Below are 22,144 nucleotides of genomic sequence, written 5' to 3'. Positions count from 1 at the left end.
GCACCTACAGGTGGAGGCACTGACAAAATGGCTGAAAAAAAAAAACGTAAAAAAAAAAAAAAGATGTAATTTTTAACAGATTTAAAGGATTTGTTTTATTTATTTTTTGTTCATTCATTAAATTTTTATTAAAATTATTAAATTAAATTATTTCAAATTTTTTTGTTTTGTTTTCTGACCTTTTTAATTATTTAATTTATACATTAATTTAACCAACAACAAAAAAGAGTAATAAAGTGTACAATAAAGTACAATCAAAACCTTATATTATAATCACATACATTTGAATAAAGTTAAAGGTGTAATCTGCCGGTTGTCCTGCAGGTGTCCTCATAAATCTGTCTTCTTACGATGAACTTGAGGATGTACGATTACTCCAGAGCACTCGTAGATCTACGAAGATTTTCAAGTGCTACTTAAGCTACGATGCTTTTGGGAAACAGACCGTAATATTAAGATCAGTCGTACGATCGTTTTTACGATCAACTTAGGCTTACGATGCTTTTGGGAAACGCAGCCCTGGTATCACACAATTAAGAAAAAAGAAAGAAAAAAAATATTGAAAGAAACTTTAATGAATAGGTATATTTAAGTAGCATGTTTATATATATATTTATTATTATTATTATTGTTGGGTTTTTTTTTTTCATTCTTCAGAAACATTTTTCCATTAGTCATCCTGTTTACTTCATATTTTGTTGCCTCCAGCTGGTGGGACAGTTTTTAAAATGAGAATTTGTGCAATTGCGTAACTGAGATCCTCCAAGATACCCACTGGAACTCTTTGTAATGGAGTCTCCCCAACACTGTGGCACGTTGAGAATGAAGACGATGAGGATTGATGGTATTCCAAAGCAGCACTTGAAAGAGCAAAATCGACAACGTGTTTTCTTTTTACCAAAGCCAGCTCATTAAGACCGACTGAGCTTCCAGGAAGAGAGAGTTTATGGAAGACTGTTCCTTAATATGAGTCCTTGATCCCTACACTATCAAACAACACACATTAGTGGCATCTCTGGGGAGTTTTCCAACTGGTGAGAATTCTGGTTTGGTGAAGGATAAGCAAGATCTAAACATTGTTGATTTGCCATGTGGATCTTTCCTACTGTCTCTGGAATCTCCTTTGATGACAGTGTTGTTCCTGGCCAAGCATTTGAGTAGAGTTTGCATTTTCCAAGTTGACCTCTCTGTTTCATCTTTATGTAGATGCTTCATCACACCCTCACTATTAGAGAGGTTTCAGTTTCATCACAAAGATATTTGGGGTGGTTAGAAACAGCACATTTGTATTTATTTATTTATTTAGCTGTGGCCTGTGTCGTTTGTGTAAGATCTCTTGTCCAAGTTCTGAAGATAAAGAGACAGACAAGCATTTCATTAAGTTTTGAGCCAAGTATGTGTGCGAAGAGATCAACAAAATTCCAGCACAAATTCTGCGCACATTTGCTGTTAGATTTAAACATTTGCAATAATAACAAAAAAAATATATCTAAAATATAATATTTTATTCCTTTAGATGTTGCTTTGTGCCATTTATGTCTGAAAATGATGGAAGATGTGGGGAAAATATAGATTTGTCTTTTTGACTAATAAATCAAATTTCTTCCAGTTAAGGAATTATACAGATTTTTATTTTATATATGTATTTATTTATTTATTTTACTTAACAATTACATTTTTGCCAATATTCTCAAATATCAGATATTTATCAATTCGTTGTACTTGCGTCATCAAATTGTAATTAAAACACTTTTCTCTTTGTTACAACTGAAAGTCTAATCTGGGGAACGATGTTGAATTGGGTCATGTATATACATAATGTCAACAAATTCAATGTTACAGGGTATAAAAGGTCTTTATTTGTGCATGTCATGTAATATCTATGCCCTTGCACCCAGTTTATGGGTTGTTGTCTGAGCTCTCTGCTTGAAATATTGCATTGCAGGGAGGGGGTGAGCTCTGCTTCAGGAGGAATTTGGGAATCTGACCTTCAGAGAGGTGAACTGGATACTGTTTCAGACAGTGCATGATCTTTTCACCCTAATGTCTGAAGTGTGTAAAAGTCTCATGAAGGCCAGTTTGGATGGAGCAACAAATTGAAAAGGCTATTTTTGTTAACCTCAATAGGGTGTTATTCTAATTCCAAATAATTCACAATTTCACAAAAAGGTACTGAAATTGTGTCATCTTTCCGATATGTCACTAATTTGTTCTCTTTGCTATATATTTTTTTCTTTCCATTCATGTGTAACACTTTGTATTCAGCCACACATTGAAGATTACACACCAAGATTATTCCCACCTCCATTCCACTCATGCTTTGAATTTTTTTTATAATTCCCAATGTGAATGGATATAGAGAGAGCAGTATAGGGTATATTGGTGTTTAAATTTGTTAACTGTAATAACAAAGCTTGGGATTTGCTGCTAATTAGATACAAGCAGTTCATATGGCACACTGCCCTCATAATGCTTTTATAGGATACTGCAAAAAAATGTACACTACTTGTTTGAGTTCAGTAAGATTTTTATGTTTTTTAAAGAAAGTACAGCAGTGACGCATTAAAATGCATTTATAATGTTGCAAAAGATTTCTGCTTTTAATAAATGCTATTTGAGCTTTCTGTTATTCATAGAATCCTAAAAAATGTCACGGTTTCCACAAAAATATTAAGCAGCACAGCTGTTTTCAACACTGATAATAAGAAATGTTTCTTGAGCAGCAAATCAGCATATTAGAATGATTTCTGAAGGATCATGTGACACTGAAGACTGGAGTAATGATGGTGAAAATCCAGCTTTGCCATCACAGGAATAAATTACTTTTTTATATTAAAATAGAAAACCGTTCTTTAAATGATTATAGCAAAAACAATATTACAGATTTTAATGAATTTTTGATCAAATGAATGTCAAATGTCTAGTTTACATACCCCAAACTTTTGAACAGTGGTATATATCTGTTATCCTAGAAACATTACATTTTCTCACTTGATGAGTTGCGTAAGCTTTGACGCATCCCGCGGTTCAAACAAACTGGGCTGGGCAACAAACTCAAGGTCCTCCGGCATTTCTCTTTAAAAATTGTCGTTTTAGACTTCTAATTCGTGACTGGTGTTTTGTTTTGGTCTATCCTCTGCGCTTTTGCATTCGTCATTACGTTGTGCGTCAAGTTCAAGGGTTACTCTTCCACTGTAAATCGATGCTTACAGCCGTCTGCCGGAAGCTAGTTATTTTAGTCGATAAAGTTTTCGATATGGAGAGCCCAGAGCCGTGTGGAGCACCTTAATCATGAATGGATGCACTTTGATGGACTTTTAATATGAAGGAAAAAATATAGAGCCATTCACTGGCATTATAAAGCTTGGAAGAGCCAGGACATTTTTTTAATATAACTCCTATTAATAATATAACTCCTATTGTATTTGTCTGAAAGAAGAATGTCATATACACCTAGGATGGCTTGAGGGTGAGTAAATCATGGGGAAATTTTCATTTTTGGGTGAATTATCCCTTTAATTCTTATGGTCTTTAATATATTAATTGATTATTTTGCGTGGATTGGAGCAAGGCTCTTTTTTTGGGAGATTTTACAACACAGTTTGCATACAGAGAGTGATATCCTGAAGCAGTAATAATTACCTGTACATATCTAGGCCATGTTCATAAATCGCACACATCATGTCTGTGCGCAGAGGGAGGCTGGCTTTCCACACGCTCTGCCTCTTTTCACAGCATTCAGACGTTCAGTAGCTCACTCTACACTTTCCACATTAGATGTTTGCAACTCCACGGGGGATTGTAGCCATGCCGAACTGTTCTGGGAAACAAAAATGCCTTTGAGGTTCAGCTATTAGCACATAGCATGCAGTGATTGTTCCCATCACTGTATCGGACTGAGCTGCATTAGTTCTAAGTTGTGTTTACAGTAGGTCCACTTAATAGCTGTTCCATGTCATTAAAGGTCCTAAACTTTGAATGGCAGATATAAATGCTCAAATCCATGCCAACCCCTTCCAATGTATTATAATGAAGTAACGATGATATATATATCAATGAAGTTATATGATATATGTATATTATATACTCAGACACGAGTTCAGAATGGAACCCTTCCCAGCTGGTGTCAATAAGCATGTGGGGGTCCAAGTTTACGTCTGCATGTAATCAGAATGGAAAGTGCCAACAGCTTCCTCTTTGGCTCTATGAGCGTGTGTGGGAGTTTAGTGTTAGTCAATATTTGTCCCTATGTGTATTACGTGCATTGCAGTGTTTACATTGCCTCAAACATTTACAAGTAGCCTCAACCGTCCTGGCGTTACAATATTTTCCCATGCGCCTGTTTGTCTATACGCCTTAATCACATTAACCTCAATGACAGACGGAAAGTAAAGGGCTTGATTTTGCTGCTAAATCGAATCATCCGTCAAAGCTAATTTGAAGTGGTTTTGATATAAATTTGTCACAGTGATGAGAAAAGTACGGTCATCTTACATGTGAGCATATTCAAGTTTCAAATCCAAGTAAACATGCACTAGTCTAGGATGGTGGTAAAGCTTCTCTTTGTACATAACAGCAGATTTTGTTTTGTTTTTCAGGGTAATTTGTCGAGTCTGTTCCAGTGTGGGGCTGCACGTGATCACTTGACACGATCCTTTCATGGATAATCAAACAAAGCGGAGTTGGGAAACTCTATAATTTAAACAATACCAGCAGTAGCTCTTCAGCTTTGACTGATGATTCATGTCCCTGTTTGTCCTTTTGTCCTTAAGAATTCTGTGGAAACTATCAGATATCACATCAGATATTTTGTGCACAAAAAAGTGGGCGTATTTAACAATCCAAACTGATGAAAATGGTTCATGTTCAAGGTAAAGTAAAAACTTTCTAGAGAGCAAAGTTTGCTGACCTTCTCTGATTTCAAATAGACCTGGAAAGCCAAGGTCATGCATTCAAGTTGGAAACTACATAAACATAGCCAAAACAAATCAAACAAAAATCTTTTTTTCCTGCATTAGTGGACAAGTACTTTTACTTAACTATTTATGCATGGTGTCTAAAGAAAAACAACTTAACATGAATTAAATGTAAGGTAATTTAACAAATGAATCTTCACAAAGCAAACCACAAAGTGTGTTGACTATGAACTCTGTCGTATAAAATAAATGAATAATTTGGGCATGCTACTTCCAGAGTCGCAACTTTGCTATAAGTGAGAATTCAAAATGTCCCACAGGTAAATATGGCTTTGCTTGGTCATTCATGTGCACATTTCTCATAATTAGGATTTTTAATCCACTTAAAGGCTGCATATGACTTTTGTAGTATCATAAACAGTGCTGTGCTATGTTGTTTTGACTAGTTTACCCACAAATTAAAATTCTGTCATCATTTACGCACCCTCATTTGAATCCAAACCTGTATGGCTTTCTTTCTCCTGTAAAAAAATAAAGATATTTTGAGAAATGTCAAAAAGTGTTTTTTGTGCACACAACAGAAGTCAGTGGTAACCAAAACTATTTGGTTACCAACATGTTCCACAGAAAAAATGAAAGTCATAGGGTTGGAACAACATGAGAAAATTATGACAGAATTTATATTTTTGAGTAAACTACCCTTTTAATTTCCAAAGTATTCTCATAATTGTGATAAAAAGTGTAAAAAAAAATCCAGCTCGATATGTTTGCGTTACCTAGTTGTCTTTTCACTGCTAGGCAGATGAGAACAACAACAACAACAAAATACTGCAAAGCTGCAACTCTGGACCTCATCTATTGGAAGTTATGAACTTTTCTCACTCTGTCACTTTGGTTTCTGTATGAAATATGACAGTGATGTCATGAGCAGCAAGCCAAATACTGACTCAGTGCCTGGATCCCCATGAAAAAGTAAGAACAGATGAACTGATGCGGAGCAGAATCTCGCTACTTAGCGTGTGGCCCCAGGGCTTGTTGACAATTTGGTGGCCCTTTATGAATCTTCTATGGATTTATTGGACTGAATGTGTCTGAAATTTTGAAATTACTCCCAGAGTGATTCTGGTATCACTCAGACTGCAGCTGAATCAGTGTGCGGTCGTCATGACTCCCACAAACATATGGTGAAGGTTTTATGATGTTCACGCTTTCACACAGACTATACAAGTTAGTGCATTAGTGATATTAGTCTTATTTATAATATTACCTGAAAAAGTTCTTCATGTGGTTGATAACACCTGACTGATTCAGATGCATGGCACTAGCAACACTGACTTCATGGGTTTGATTCCCAGGGAACACACTGACTTTTAAAATATATATATTTATTGAATGAAGTTGCTTTGGTTAAAAGTATCTGCCAAATGCAAAAATGTGCATTCTTAGCTCATCTGATATCACACTCCCAAGGCCTTGCTTTGTTTTGAGGCAAAGGGTGGACTACGAAAAGTCAAATGGAAACTATTTTCTCTAAGTTTGTGGTAAATGTAATTTGTTGTGAAAAAGCAAATGAAAATGTGTGGCTGTTTGATGTCAGGGTCCTCTGAGGAACTTTGGCACAGTCAGGAAGTAACCCATCTTGTGAAAATCAACAGTACATTATCGATTCATTACACCAGGGAAACCGTACATAAAGCAGGACAGCCTGCGTAATACATACGCAAATTCAGAATGCTGGCATATGTGCTATTTGGCCAGATTCCAGTGTTTAGTTGGCTCAAATAGTTGACTACAAAGAAAGCATCTTTTGTGTTTTTTGCATCCACAGATTTATAGAAGTGTTAAAGGAAAAGTTCACACAAAAAAGAAAATTCTATCATCAATTAAGGTCCATTCACACCAACGATGACAAGTACTGTATAACAATAAATCTACAAGAAGAGGGAAGTCTGTACCACAACTAATGCTAACGACTTCTTTCAGAGCGTTTTTCTTTCCCAGCTGATGAACGAAATATTGACTGATCAGAATCGGTGTATGAAATAACTGCATGTTTAAGGCCCGTTCACATTAGTTTCTACCCCAACACATGATAATATTTATTTACTGTGCAAATTGCAATCAAGCTCTTTAAATTCGGATTGATTTTGATTGGCTGTCAATGTTGGGGAAGAAAAATGTTCTGCAAATGACTCCAATGTTATTCCTTTGTGTCATTATCATTAAGATGTTAAAATTGTTTTTAAAAGAAATCTATTATGGATGCATTCGAAAGCTTAAAAATGCTGCCTTCGGAGGACGTATTCCAAAGTAAGAAGGCATCAAGGCACGTCCGAATCCAGTGGTTAGCTTCACTTCCTGGCTCCTGAGATACCGTCATCTGATCGATTTTTGAAGGCAGCATAGATGTGTCTTTCTCTGCCTTTGATTTCACACAATCCTGGGCTCTCCATTCTGTGACAGCTAAAAAAAAATAAAGATGGCATCTGAAATTTGTGATTGGTGGTCATTTTGTGTAAATAGCTATATACGTTTTTGATCAACGTTTTCCACTTTTGATTTCATACAGCGAGAAATCACTGTTGTAGTAATTAAATATTTGCTTGTTACCAAAGCTCTCTCTATTTTGTTATAGATCATAAAACTATTATGCCTCCTCAGAAGTCTGTCCAAAATAAGTTTCAGCAGTTACCTTCATGCACAAACACTGCTTGAGAAGTCAAGCAGTGAATATTTACTTTCAGTGAATATTTGCAGTGAATATTTCGGCAGTGAAAGCTATAGTGAATATTTAATGATGATTTCTCGCTAGAAATGACATAAGTGGAAAACATTGATCAAAAATGTACATTTACACACAAACTGATGACCAGCCGCAACTTTCAGATGCCATCTTTATTTTTAAGCATAACTGTCACAGAATGGAAAGCGCAGGATTGTGGGATATCAAAGGAATATGCTGCCTTCAAAAATCGATCAGATTACGGTATCTCAGGAGACAGGAAGTGAAGCTAACATTGGATTCGGACGTACTTGATGCCTTCCGACTTTGGAATGCGTCATCCGAAGACAGCATTTATCCGTTTTCGGACGCAGCCGTTACCTGATAGGGCGGCGAGGCAACAAGTCGTAATTCGTACGCAGCCAAAAGCATCCACAGTTATCCACAATAATGATCTGTTTATTTTAAGTTTGCTATATACTCAGGCTCTTTAAAGTTGTGTGGATTCTGATTGGCTGTCAATGTTTTGTTCATCAGAAAAGTTATAGTTGTGGTGCGGACTCTGCTATTCTTTTAGATTTAAATTATTTTTAGAATATCGTAATAGTTATCGTCCTTGGTGTAAACGGGCCTCTAGCTGTCGTGTGCACTTCTCTATCCTCATAGATTTTGGTCGATTATTAAAACTTTATAGATATTGCTATAATTAACACCCTTTGTGTGAACAGGCTTTTATAATAAACCAAAAAAAAATGTGTCTGTTTAATGCTAATATAATTATCATTGTAGTTATTGGTGTGAACATTAACCAATCTTGTGTGGCTTTCATTGAAGTCACACTGTGAGGTACTTAGACTGAGACAATCGTAATTACCTTTAGTTTATTTTAGGGCTGTCAAACGATTAATCGCATCCAAAATAAAAGTTTGTGTTTACATAATATATGTGTGTGTATGGAGTATAATTATTTTCTATATATAAATACACCCACATGCATGTATATATTTAAGAAATATTTATATATAAATAACACATTTTTCTTAAATATATATGCATGTGTGTGTATTTATATATAGAAAATAATTATACTCCATACACATATATTATGTAAAAACAAACTTTTATTTTGGATGCGATTAAACGCGATTAATCGTTTGACAGCCCTAGTTTATTTTTAAGGCGGAACCCAACTGTCATACATGATCTCTTTGTAAATCAAGTAAATCTTGGCACAGGTTGCCTGCAGTGGCAGGTTTAAGTCTACGGGCACCATGATGAATACACCCCTGCTCCATGTTGGCAGTCAAGTCTCATACACCACTCGAGGTATCATCTTACCTCCCTGCAGAGAGGAGAGAGTCTGCAGCCTGTCAGGATCTGGAATCTCAGCCCTGTCAATCTTCCCACACACAGCAAATACTGGCTGAAAAACAATGACTGTTTTCCTACCATCAGTGCTGTTTTTCCAGCACTTCCTTTTTCTAATTTCATCACACAGAGTTATATTGTCTGGTCTTAGCGTGTGTGTGTGTGTGTGTGTGTAAAGGTTTATATTGCATTGTGGGGACCAAATATCCTCACAAGGATAGTAAAACCTGAAATCACCCACAAAGATATATAGCGAAACAGAGCGTGTGTGTGCGCGTGCATTCAATGTTCAGTTGTTTTGAAAGAGTTGATGATATCCTCTTGAGAGTTTTCCAATGTCTTTTCAGAATGCATTCACTATAACAAGTCAAAACAGATTTAATTAAAAGCCATGGATCATATTTGTAAAAACTTGTTTTGATTCATGCCTTTTGTTTTACCTTCTTAAGGAGATGGTTCACTCCAGAAATGAGTTAACTATATGGTTTTCCAAATCTACATGAACTTGCTTGTGTATTCTTAATATTCTGGCCACTCTTTACAATATTATAAAAAAAAGCACAAAAAGTCTCATAAACGTGGTCTATGCCGTACATGTGCTATATTTATGTTGCTGTACAATCTGGACTGAATGGTTTATAAATCAGACTGATCTAGTTCTGACTGACAAGAAATTAAGGATCAAGGATCAATTATGGATGAACTATCACTTTTAAATATGCATATTACATTAAAACTTGCTCTACTAAATGTCTTTAAAAATATTTTTTAAAGATATAGGGAATTTTCAAACAATTTTTTAAAAACATTCACATATAACTGCAGTACTCCGAAGTGTGTGGGTATAGTTTCCAGTGTACAGATACTCCAGATTGGACATATAACCCATACTGGAGCTCCTGCACATGCCCCTCAACGAATCTGCACTGAATTAACTCTTCATAATCCCGTTCACATCAACGTCTGAAGAAAACGATTGCATCAAGAGGGCTACCTGAAATCCAAACAGCCATTGAGCCAGACAGGATGGCAGTTGAAGTAAAAACTGCCCTTATTGCTTTCCAATGACATGCTTGAAAAATGTGTGACACACAACAGTGTCAGTAACGTGATGCACTTACATAATATATATGTATGGAAACCAATGAGGAAAATTAACCCTGACTCGCATTACTGGCAGTGAAATAAGTGAGATAGTTGAACTTTGAGATGTCATAGGTGAACATTGAAGTGAAAACCTAGAGAATTGAATTGACCATAAAGTGTATTTATTCTAAGCTAGGTCAGGTGTAGTGTCAGGTTAACCAAGCAAAATGAGTTCAGAGGTCAAAGTTTACATTAGGGTTAGTAAGGTCATAGAGAAGACGCAAACGATGGCTGGTTAAACTATCACTAATGCTAATTTGAGGTTTGAATTCCCTTGTTCAAACTAATTTCAATATGTACAAAAATGATGGTTACGCCACAGAAGAACGTTTGAGATTGAGTTGTGAGAGTTCATAAATAACAGCTCACCCACACACATTTGAGTTTTCACAGCTTCATATCGCCATCTGGTGGTTGCAGACCCCCTTTTTTACAGACTAATCAATAATATATTACTCTCTCTGATGTATAAGAAGTTTTCAGTTATCTTTATACTTGCTTTTCTTAGCTTTTTATGGTTTTGTCTGTAAATTAATGCTAAAAAAACGTTAGAATGCAGCTAATCTTTAATATTTTATATATATATCTCACAGCGCAAGCAGGACCCAGCATCAGCCTGATCCCAGGTTTTGTCATTAGAGGTGAAATGAGAGCCATCATCCCAAAACCTCAGTGATCTCAACAATCGAATGAAGAGGAGAACAGATGGTAAATGTGTCAAACACATTCCCCTCTTTACTATTGACTTAAGATGTTACATCACAGGTGGATGTCTGCCTAGTCATGCTAATACAAAAGATCAGAGATTAGATGTCCATTTAAGGAGCAAAATGTTACAAGCCTGAATAGCTGATATATCAAATGTCACCTTCTTTATAGATTATATCATCATTATATCATCACTTGCAAATATAATATGTGGATATAACATCTGTGAAATAGAGAAACAAGTGGATCCAACAATCTGTATCCATGTGCTTGCACCCTTAAATTAAGACAAACGGACTCAGACTTCAGAACTCAACCTTGATTACATTATTAAAGCTCAGCGATAAACAGCATTAACGCTACAAACACCATGGTCATGCGTTCAATTCCCCAAAAAATGAAACATGAAAAAAAAAAAAAAAAAAAACTTGTGTTCCTGGACTTTTACGTTATTTCCTGTCTTGCTCCATGTTTTCTTCTTCTTTATTGTTTATTGGCGGTTGGCAAACCAGCTTTTGGTGCATTTCCGCCACCTACTGGGATGGAGTGTGTGCTCCATGTTTTGCAGTTCCTTGTTACCTTTAATGTTGATTAGTCTCCCCAGGTGTTTCTTATTAGCCACGCCCCCTTGTTATCTTGTTAAGCTTGTCTGCCTGTGTTTATATATAGCCCTTTGTTTCACTTGTCCTTTGTCAGTTGTTGAATGGACATTCTCTGGTTTAGTGTGTTTCCTCCTGACCGTGGTTTCATTTGTTTTCACCAGTTACTTTGTTTTTGCACTTTAATAAATCTAACCTGCACGTGGATCCGCTTCTCTGCCTGTCTCAAATGCTACAAAAAGCTTCTGCCAAATGCATCAACAATGTGTTTTTTAATTTGCTCTTCATCAAAGAATTCTGAAAAATGCACTATGGTTTCTACAAAAAATATTAAGCAGCAAAAACAACTGTTTTCAAAAATAAATGTTTCCTGTGCTTCAAATAAGAATATTAGAATGATTTCTGAAAGATCATGTGACACTGAAGATAATAATTCACCGTAATGACACTTTAAAATATATTAAAATAGATATTTTAAATTGTAATAAAATGTCACAATATTTCTGTTTGTACTGTATATTTGGTCAAATAAATGCAGCCTTGGTGAGCATAAAATTTTTATTTTTTAAAAATCTCACTGTCCCCAAATCATTGAACGAAAGCGTACATTTGAATAAGTCAATTAAATGTAATTTTTCCAATATTTTGTTTAAAACAAGTGCTGTGAAGAATGTATTTCTGTTCCCCAGTGTCATTCCAATGAAAACTAAGGAAGTCAAGTCTGTTTATCTTTAGGTTTTGTTCTTTCTTTTTTTTTTTTTTTTTTTACTGTTAGACTATTTTTAGACTATATATTGAAGTAGCTATTATTGCAGTCTAATATTGACTCTTGAAACAGTAACTAATTATTTTTATTGAAAGGCTCAACCCAAATAACGGTGGAGATGTTAGTGAATTTTTGTGGCTGTCTGAATATGAGTCCTATGTCGGCTATTTTATTCAGTTTCCCCCATCAGTTCAGCAGCTTTTTATTTGAACTGTGGGAAGATTTGTCTTCCATGATTTGTTTGTAACCACATTTCCATGTGGGAAGATTTGTCTTCACATTCTCAAGAAATGGCATTGATTTCTTGTGCTTAACTTCAGAAATAATTTTAGAACTGAAAGCAGATTGATAAAAAATGACGGCTGTCTGTTGGCGGCGTGCTGCTTCTGTACATTCAAATACATTTCAGTTCAGCTCATCTTCCTGCATTCATAATATGAGTCTACACCAGTATATCCTTCAGAGATGTAGTTTAATGGCAATATGCACAGTTTTAAATCCATTGTAAGTTGGCTGAACTTCTATCTTAACTATATACTTATTTACAGTAAGAGAATAACCTTTGGTGAAATGTGATTCATGAGTGAAATTTACCAGTAATGTGTGTCCATGAACTAATGATCACGTCAGCACTGTTTGCCATGATAGTCATCATCACCTTTGTTGACACATTTGAACTTAAAGTCATCACGAGGAGCGAAATGAGCTTATACCTTTAACAAACATCAATCCTAACAAGATTCTTACTGAAGATTAAAGTGGCAGTACAGTGATAGTGATTAAGGACCTTTATTTTTGATGTTTTTGCCGTTTCTGAAAACATTTCTGTTCAGCATCACTTTGAAAAACTACAGTGAAACACATTATTTTTGATTATCTTAAATACCTTTGTATCTAAAGGCACATGCTTCTTTTTATTTATTAATATTAAACAAACCAAATCAACCAAATTTCCAAGGTGGCCACAGGATGACTTAAAATATTTACATCTAGAATTTATTAGGCTAATCTGTTAACATAATCGAACTCGAATTTAAATTAAACATAAAATCCAGATGTAAACGGCAACTCAAGTTTCTTTCAGTTGTATAATATCGTTCTTATAAACAGACTTGAAATCTCTAGAATCACAAAATGAATAATGATTTATGTAATTTATCAATGCTCCCAGTTTCTATTAAGAAAACAATAAACCATACAGCTTTGTCATAATCAAAACAGAACAGCACATATCCTATCTTTTCTACCTACGAATTTTATGTTGGACATTAATTCAAAATGGATGTGTTGTGTTTGACTAGATTGTAAAGGGCATGCATGGAAATGCCTTCAGGACTGTTGGAATCCAGATGAACCTCGTGAAGTTGTATGTGCAAATAGTTTTTACTTTTTTAAAGCGTGTTGGTAACGTTATAAATCTCATATCATTATTTGTATTGTTTCATAGTTTCTGTTGACTTGTTACTATGATACTCGTTCCCCAAAGCCGCGCAGGTCCATTATGCCCCACCAGATGTCGCTAAACCCTCAATTCTCTGGTGCTTCACCCATCCCAGCTTTTCAAGTTTGTATTTATTTGAATGGTTCTTCCTTCCCTCTGAAATCCACTCAAATTCCCGTTTCTTCCTGGTTGTGCATGGATATGCTCTAGGATATATAACGTGCTCTAGGATGCATAGACAACTTTACACAATGTTATGGTGGGTGCTTACGAAATACGATTGGCTGCTAACGTTGTACAAGTTAAATGTTTTGTACGTGCCAAGTCCTTGTTTGCTAGCAGGTGATTAGCCTGACTTGTTTGTTTAGCAACTAGCTATCTGGTGTTTTTTTTAGCAACTGCTTTGATATGCACAGGCCAGTGTGAGTGTAGATTAATCTCGAGACTTGTCTTTTGCAATTTAGTCACAAATTATTGACTGTTTGGCAAAGCGTAGTTGACTTAATTAGCGCGCTAGTGCTAACAGACCTTAAACCTAAACAGCGACGTCATATCATCGGAGGCCTAAAGCTTCGTCTGACAGATGTTCAGACATTTACCAGGAATATTAGCTTGTTATTCGGAAACTTAAAAGTTGGGTTTCAAACGATTCATAGATTAGTCCTCTGACTCAGCATAACGTGCTACGTGGTAAGACGTCCGTTTGAAAAATTGCAAAGCTACTTTTTTTCTTCTTTTTTTTAATGTGGTAATGAAATATTCAATATGCTTTACAGTAGGTTGGTATAAATGTTATAACTTGTGCATAACATGTATGTAGTGTTGCCTTGATAGGTTTTGAGACGCATCACTTCTTGAAAATACATTGTAATAACGTTCTCTCTAGGTTTTTGTAACAACAACAACAACAAAAAGAATCTTCACAGAACGAGTTTTTTTGTGACTACATAAAGAGAACCCATACAGAACTTTTTCTAATGGTTATTATAGGTTTTGCTTTATAATCAAAAAAGTTTGCAGACCGTTGTAGGAATCAAAAATTGTAGCTGTTTGTGCTGAAGCCATCAATGCTACATTGACTACTGTGCCAGACTGTCTAACAATGGCAACAGCTTTACATTTTAAAGTTTAATGAGGGTTTGATTATAGCATGACTATAAGCTCTTAAATGGAAGCAATACAATCGAGGCTTTGAGTAAACAGACTGCAGATATTTGCTTTAACAACATCATGCATCCTGTACCAGCTATTGTGTTGTTTGCATTGTACTCTAGAGTCCCTTATTATGGCCACTGGAAGTCATGTTGGAAGTCATGCAGAAGTCCACAGGCTCAAGCAGGCCCAGCCCCATGATCTTCTCAAACGTATGGTTTGTTCTGGAGATGAGAAGAACATGAGGGAGGTGAGAGAGGAATCGGTTCAAAAATTGACAGTTGTTTGTTTGTAATGTATGTTTGTATTCGGGAATGGCTTGAAAGTCTGGTATTGTGTGGTCCTCAGTCATTTAGTGTGTATGATGCAAAAATGTACGTATGATTTAAGACTCGTGTCATTTATTCCAGCCATTAGGAACGCTAGCTTTAACTGTTATTTCTTTTCAGGTGGATTATTCACTTAAGGACGAAACCGATCAAGAGAGGTATGTTTTTGGGCCAAATGCAAACTAAATAACTTTTTGTGTTATTCCTTGGTTTGACAAGCTCGCATGGGGACATTTCTTAGGTATGAGCATGTTTTATCCTCCATCCCACAGATTTCCAGTGGGCCGTTGTGTGCACAAATACAGCAAAGCGAAGCGAGCATTGGTTAGCAAGAAGAAAACGCGCCAATCCGGAGTGGGATCAAGAGTATGTCGGAGATCGCCCACCGCAAGCAGGACATCTGACATGGCAAACAAAGAAAATGAACTGACCTGCCCTGATGACGTGCAGGCTATTCTTTACAGTGACAACTGTGGGTTCCCTGTGAACTCAACAGACTCCTCAAAAATGGCAGGAGCTGGCTCCAAGTACAGTGATTATTTCACTGAGGTGAGTTAAGCTGAATGCTAATGCCAGTTATTGTGCTGTTGTGTTGACTGTTCATGTCATTCTAAGCTAGTGTTCTGGAAACTTTCCTGTGTTGATTCTTTTTCATGATTGTCCACCTGTTATAATGATATAGTCTTTATCCCCTCTATTTTTGGAAAGGGTGCTCCGATCGGGATTTTTGTGGCCGATTACCGATCACTAGAAGCAGTATTGGTCGATACGATCAATGATACCAATCACTGAAATAAATAATACTTTAAGAGTTGCTTATAATGCTAATGATACTATTAAAAAAATAAGAGATGAGAAAGTATCATGAATTGACAACTATTTATTTATTGGCAAGTGCAACATATTCTGTTCCCTCTCCTAGAGGTGATTAGGAACAGCTTAGAGCTGAACAAATATAGCAATTCCTGAGAAATAAATAATAAAAATAAAAAACAGAACAGTCTCTGTCAACAGAACGTATATTAATCTACTAAAGAGCAATGAGTGATTTTCTCTTTGTCTTTTCTTGTTTGAGTAACATTAATTACACAGACGGCACAATAATATTAGGCTGCTGTCACTTGAAGACCGATTGCATGAATCCAATATACTGTTACTCATGTGACTTATTTCCCTACTGTTTATGTTCACTTAAGACATAACCAACGGTGTTTTAGCGAGTACTCACCAAGCCAGGCATTTTGACACATTTCTGTGTGTTTTCTGACTGAACCCGATCTCTTTGCTCATCCGTGTTCCTTGTTCCGCACAGAAAGCCGCCTGGGAAACACAGTATCACTTTCATGGCTTAATGCAATTGAAAAAATTTTTTTTATCTAGCACGTCCTGGAGTTTAGCAGTAGACTTTATTTTATGATAATCGCTGATTTAGATGATTTGGATGATTTGGATGTGAAGTTTGGGCTTTTAGGGAGGAATGAAAGCGCACTGCTGTGAAGGAACTCGGCTCTTCAGATCGGCGACTGATCAATTGGTGCACCCTTAACTTTTGGGACATCTGTTATGTGTGGTCTATCAGAAAACTGTATTAATTGTATTAACTTAATCATTTGTTGAATTTCAGTTATCAAAGGACCATGAAGCAATGTCTCACGTGCTCTTTGGAAGGAATCTCAGGCTGAATGTTGCTTTGACTCTTTGGCGGAAAAATGCGAGTGAATTAGTGGCATATTTGAACAGGTTAGCAATTTGACATTTACTGTAACTGTTCATAATGACGCAAAATATACACTTCTATACGCTACCATAATTTTGTTTTGAAAAATTAATCATTTTATTCAGTAAAGGTGACAGTGAACAGACTTTTACATGGTTATTAAATGTAAAAATATTAAGCAGCACAACTGTTTTCAACATTGAAAATAATAAGAAAAGTTTCTTGAGCAACAAATTAGCATATACGAAAGACTGGAGTTTTAAAATGCTTTTTAATACATTTTAATATGATTATTACTTTTTTTTTTTTTACTGTATTTTCGATCAAATAAATCAAGTCTTGGTGAGCATGAGACTTCTTTTGAAAATATGGGGGGGGGAATCAACTCCAAACCTTTAAACAGTAGTGTAAATTAAATATTGCTGATATCTATAGATTTGTCTTTACAGTATGATGAATTGCTTTTTTTTTTTTTTTTTTTTTTTGGCATATTGATGTTTGCAATTCTACATTTTATGTGTCGGCAGTAGAATACCATGGTAATTTGGTAACTTATTTTCACTTTTTCCCCAGAATACAAGACACAGGGGTGCTTGTTGACTGCTTGCCTGTACTTACTAAAAGGTAATGCATTTAAAACCTTTTTACAACATGTAAACTCAAAGTTTGATAGACATGTTATAGATTTGACAGACATGTTGTTTCATACCAGTTTCTCCCTCTATAGTCTTCAGGAAGAACAGCCATGCATTTCAATAGGCTGTTGTGTTGACCTTTTACCACAAGTAAAAATGATTCTTAACGCTAAATATGAAGAGTAAGTATTTTTTTACCTTTTTTTTTAATACATTTGACCTTTTTACACACACACACACACACACACACACACACACACAGTATATATAGATATAATTGTAATATACATTTGTTGCTAGTTCTGACCAAAATAATTAATCTTTTAAACTGTTGAATCTTTCCCAGACACCTCATTGTAGCTTTACACTGGGTTCAATCTATCATAAAAAATTGGTGGTCTGAGCTCTCCACAAACACCATAAGCTTGCGTGATGGCTGTTCAAATGACAGGTGCTTCATTTTTATATGTATATATGGAAATAAATGGCAGAACATCTAATAAATGTTTGCTGGGATGTGTAACCGAACATGTTTGCATCCAGCAGGAATGTTCAGGCAATGAAGACAATGCTGCTTGAACTGTGGGAGGGAAAGAGTCACTTAAGCTCAGTTCCAGGAACTGTAGGTGATACGGCAAAGGTGAAGTGTTCTTAATGAAGTAAAAAAAAGAGGCAACTTTACAATAATCAGTTTAAACTTTTTCCTCTTACTTGTCATCTTTTGCTTTTCTTTTGCAGGTTATAGAATCATATTTGTCACAACTGCGCTGATGTATCAATGTAGCACACTAAGGAGAAAACCACTACAAACTCTTGGTGCATTTTAAGCTCTTTGATCGGCTTGGAGCTGGTGAATCTGAAGCTCGGTAGGCTGTGGTGAATTGGGGATAGATGAACTGAACAATTCAGACACTCCGATTTCAGCACTGGAGGAGGAACTCTTCCTGCAGGCACTGAATGACTGCTTCACATTGAAGTGGACTTGCTTAGGGGCACATAATCAACTCCATGAGACTCTCTGGAATCAGGCGACTCACTGAAGTGCCAAGCAGAAGTTTTAACTGTTGCACTTGTAGTGCTATGGTGTGAATCTGCTTAAGTGGATGTGATTGTGTAAGTGTACCTTTATTAGATGTTTTTTCAGTCATGCACTTGAATTGCAGGAGTTTTAAGTTATTAGCGTTTTGTTGTCCATTGCCCGATCATGAATGGATATTTGAGTGTAATGTGTACATAGTGATTTTCTTTTAATGAACTTTCAAATAAATTTACATAATCTGATTTTTTTTTTTCCACCTTGAAGTTTATATGAATACTTAGTTAAATAACATAAGATAAGAAATATTTCCCAACCATCGGGGTAGTGGATTGTGAGAGTAAAAGATTGTGGCTAAATAATAGCAAAAAAAAAAAAAAAAAAAAAGCCTGCAAAAATTGCTGTCAAAAAAAAAAGTTAAGTCAGTATTTTACAATAATATTGATGCAAAGATGATTTACGAAACCGGTCTGAACGATTCGTTTACGAGACTGACTGAACCGAGAACGGATGCTTTGTTGGGACCAAAAATAAATAACACACTAAACTGGGTTTAAATTAATCTCACATTATGTCATGGGTGCAACAAACTGAACTGGGAGACAATGACAAAAATAAAACGCAATAAACGACAATATGTGCCTACATATGAATTTACTGGAACGATTAGGAGTATTTAATATGATGCACCACAATGTCATGATGTAAAATCATCTGAAGTGGCGTTTAAACCGTTTATAACACGAACTGTTTGAGGGAAAGAACGAGTCGGACTCGGAACTCCCATCTAAAGCCCCGCCTCAACGATAATCACGTGTAACATGTTCTTCCGGTCTCTGCCTTCTATGATTTCCGCTTACCGTTTACTTCCTTCAGCTGAGTCCTATTCCTGTGGTCCATATTGACGCGTAGTGAAATATTGTGCGTTATTGTACGTCGTATATATCGTGTGACAAAGCACGATGCAATACATTAACCGTCTGTTAGATGTATATATAGCGTTGCAGGCTCTGTTTGCGTTGTCATGGGGGTTTTCTGACACAGAGCCGGGGCCCGTAGCAGGTTCTCAGTCGAATGGAGACCGTTTCAAAATCGAAGGACGAGCGGTCGTTCCTGGAGTGAAACCACAAGACTGGATCTCCACAGCCCGAATCCTGGTGGAGGGGGAGGAATATGTTGGGTTTCTCAAGTGAGTTATATCGCCAGCAATGCTAACGTCAAAAATGCGATGTAAATATGAATGTGTGTGTGTGTGTTGCTCGATTTACAGCAGCGTCTCACAAAAATGACAATCTCAGTTATAATGATCTTGTTGGAAGCATTCTGTTTTATAAATCCGTCTTGCTAATGTGTTATTGTGAAATATAATATGCTGGTTATATGTAATGTCATTGCAGGGCATGATAAATTCAGATTAAATGGGCACGGGTTTCAAAACATGCCTTTATTAAATGAGGTTTTGCCAAGATTAACCACATCAATTTGCCTTATAGGACTGATGGGAGCTTTGCTGTCAACGATGTGCCCTCTGGCTCATACGTGGTTGAAATTGTATCACCATCTTTCAGATTTGATCCTGTTCGGGTGGACATTACCTCCAAAGGGAAAATGAGGTAGCTAACATTCCGAATTCCTCTACCTTCTAACATGTGTATTCACAAACACCTCAGTTAATATCGAGATGTTGCTGAACCACAGGGCACGCTTGGTGAATTACATCAAAACCTCTGAAGTTCTTCGACAGCCATACCCTCTTCAGCTCAGATCCGGTGGTCCACACACATACTTCATGAAGCGGGAAACCTGGGGGTGGACTGATTTTCTGATGAACCCAATGGTATGATCATGTTTCTGTGTGTTCATTATTATTATTTATTTTTTATCAGATACATTTGGTTGTCCTTTTTGTGATTTCAATGGAAATTAATCACAGTCTGTGTTTACTTATTCTTTAACTATGTAAGTCTTCTCTATATGCATGAACTAACAATAAGCAATATGTCTTACAGCATTTATTACTGTTCGTTAATAAAAATGTTCATGTTACTTCACAGTGCATTAATGTTAACAGATTCAACGTTTGATCTTAAAAATGTAGTTGTAAATGGTGAGATTAAGAATGAACAATACTTCTATAGCATTTATTAATCTTAGTTCATGTTAGTTTAATTGTATCATTTAACTAATGAAACCTTATTGTAAAGCGTTACCAAATGCACATTTTCAGGGCCATTTATAATAGTATGAATTATCTATGACGTAATATGTGTTGCTGATACTTGTCGTGACTTCACTCTTAAAATGTTTTTGTTGTCCTTAGGTCATGATGATGGTCCTTCCTTTATTAATCATTGTCCTGCTTCCAAAGGTGGTAAATACTAATGATCCTGAGATGAGAAAGGTAATACAAAACATATGCTAAATAGACATCCTCATCCACTGTATATTTCTTTATTAATACAATTCTGTCTTCTTTTTTTTTTTTTCTGCAGGAAATGGAGCAATCTATGAATATGTTGAACCCTAACCCTGAATTGCCAGATGTTTCTGAATTGATGACTAAATTGTTCTCCAAGGGCTCCAGTAAGTCTGGCGGAGGGAACAAAGGCAGCAGAAGTGTTGCTCTGAAGAGGAGGTAGTGCCGTGTGTTTGGGATCATTTTGTCGGTTTTCTTTAACACTGTTTTACTGGTTTTCTTCTCTTTTTTTTTATTTTCTTTTTTTTTTATTAAATGAACCGTTTCTTTTTCGACTGAAATGCTTGACAAAACAGGACTGTGTTTGCACTGTGCTACTTTTCCACGCTTAATTGTCTTCTTTAGCGTCATTGTTAATAATCAGATTATTTTAATCATTGTATGATACACTGAAAACTATACATAACATTTAAAAATGGACCAGTACAGATGGAGCAAGGCATGAATTCATCTTTTTTAATAAAAAAAGAGCTCAAATAGGATGTTTTAACTTTAAAAGTAGAATGAGTGTGAAAGTAAAAGATTGGTCAAGATTCCTAGAGATTGTTAGACTGAGATGTTCAGTTTTGCTGAAACATTTCAAAATCTTGTCATGCAATTAACATAGTCTATGCTTTCTCTGCTGCTGCATATACGATTCATCACAGATATGATTCCTTCTCAGAATTGCGGGCAATGCAGTTTCACCTCCGTTACGACTTGAATAAAAGCAAGAATTAAAGATTTAAATAAAATTGAACATATTGTGGCTGTTTGGCAGTTGAGTGCTTTGGGTTGATGCAATAGCTGCAGTTTTGCTTCACTGATAAAGTCAGATGCAGACGTCAGTACTCACTGTATGTAGTTGTTTTGCTCACTTTGTCACAAAGCCTTCTGGGATATTTCAAAAGCACACTAGAGCTTAAGGGTCAAGATAGATGAAAAAAATCGTTCCATCTTTGCAGTGATGCCTTGTGTGTTTTCAGACCAACCTGAGGAGGTGACATTGACCCAAATTCTGTTTCATAACTACTTGAAATAAAGCTTCTAGGTTATAATATTTACTATATCTTGTTTGGTTTGTACACGACTGTGAATGAAGATGAGAAATGTGTACGATTTAAGCTATGATGAAGTATAAACTTATTTAAACT

At 35.9% G+C, this 22,144-nt stretch overlaps 2 protein-coding genes across 3 annotated transcripts; both read left to right on the top strand.

Annotated features, from left to right (window-relative positions):
- The first annotated feature begins 13,765 nt into the window (after positions 1-13,765).
- On the top strand, positions 13,766-18,407 carry katnbl1 (katanin p80 subunit B-like 1). 2 transcript variants are annotated; one of them, XM_079887646.1, is made up of 10 exons: positions 13,766-13,925; positions 14,941-15,068; positions 15,268-15,305; positions 15,420-15,696; positions 16,772-16,887; positions 17,438-17,488; positions 17,592-17,681; positions 17,846-17,950; positions 18,046-18,139; positions 18,238-18,407. In XM_079887646.1, exons 2-10 carry the CDS (start codon positions 14,952-14,954, stop codon positions 18,268-18,270), a joined length of 921 nt encoding a protein of 306 aa, XP_079743772.1. In that variant the 5' UTR covers positions 13,766-13,925; positions 14,941-14,951; the 3' UTR covers positions 18,271-18,407. The 2 variants fall into 2 exon arrangements, with proteins under 2 accessions (XP_079743772.1, XP_079743771.1); XM_079887645.1 differs by having other exon boundaries at positions 18,043-18,139.
- Positions 18,408-19,366: 959 nt separating this feature from the next.
- emc7b (ER membrane protein complex subunit 7b) lies at positions 19,367-21,536 on the top strand. The gene is made up of 5 exons (XM_079888091.1): positions 19,367-19,724; positions 20,029-20,148; positions 20,234-20,372; positions 20,856-20,936; positions 21,028-21,536. The coding sequence occupies exons 1-5, from the start codon at positions 19,498-19,500 to the stop codon at positions 21,172-21,174; spliced, it is 714 nt and encodes a 237-aa protein (XP_079744217.1). The 5' UTR covers positions 19,367-19,497; the 3' UTR covers positions 21,175-21,536.
- Positions 21,537-22,144: the final 608 nt, after the last annotated feature.

The sequence above is a fragment of the Squalius cephalus genome (genome assembly GCF_949319135.1).
Source record: "Squalius cephalus genome assembly, chromosome: 12".
Lineage (NCBI taxonomy): Eukaryota > Metazoa > Chordata > Actinopteri > Cypriniformes > Leuciscidae > Squalius > Squalius cephalus.
The sequence above is the reverse complement of the archived record's forward strand: the minus strand, read 5'-3'. Positions and strand labels throughout refer to the sequence as shown.

Excerpts from the sequence above, each read along its gene's own strand:
- katnbl1 (XM_079887645.1), top strand. The coding sequence starts at position 14,952 with ATGGCCACTGGAAGTCATGTTGGAAGTCATGCAGAAGTCCACAGGCTC. Across the intron at positions 16,888-17,437 it reads TTAGTGGCATATTTGAACAG|AATACAAGACACAGGGGTGC; the intron begins GTTAGCAATTTG and ends CTTTTTCCCCAG. Across the intron at positions 18,140-18,237 it reads CTGTAGGTGATACGGCAAAG|GTTATAGAATCATATTTGTC; the intron begins GTGAAGTGTTCT and ends TTTCTTTTGCAG.
- emc7b (XM_079888091.1), top strand. The coding sequence starts at position 19,498 with ATGCAATACATTAACCGTCTGTTAGATGTATATATAGCGTTGCAGGCT. Across the intron at positions 19,725-20,028 it reads GAATATGTTGGGTTTCTCAA|GACTGATGGGAGCTTTGCTG; the intron begins GTGAGTTATATC and ends TTTGCCTTATAG. Across the intron at positions 20,937-21,027 it reads ATGATCCTGAGATGAGAAAG|GAAATGGAGCAATCTATGAA; the intron begins GTAATACAAAAC and ends TTTTTTCTGCAG.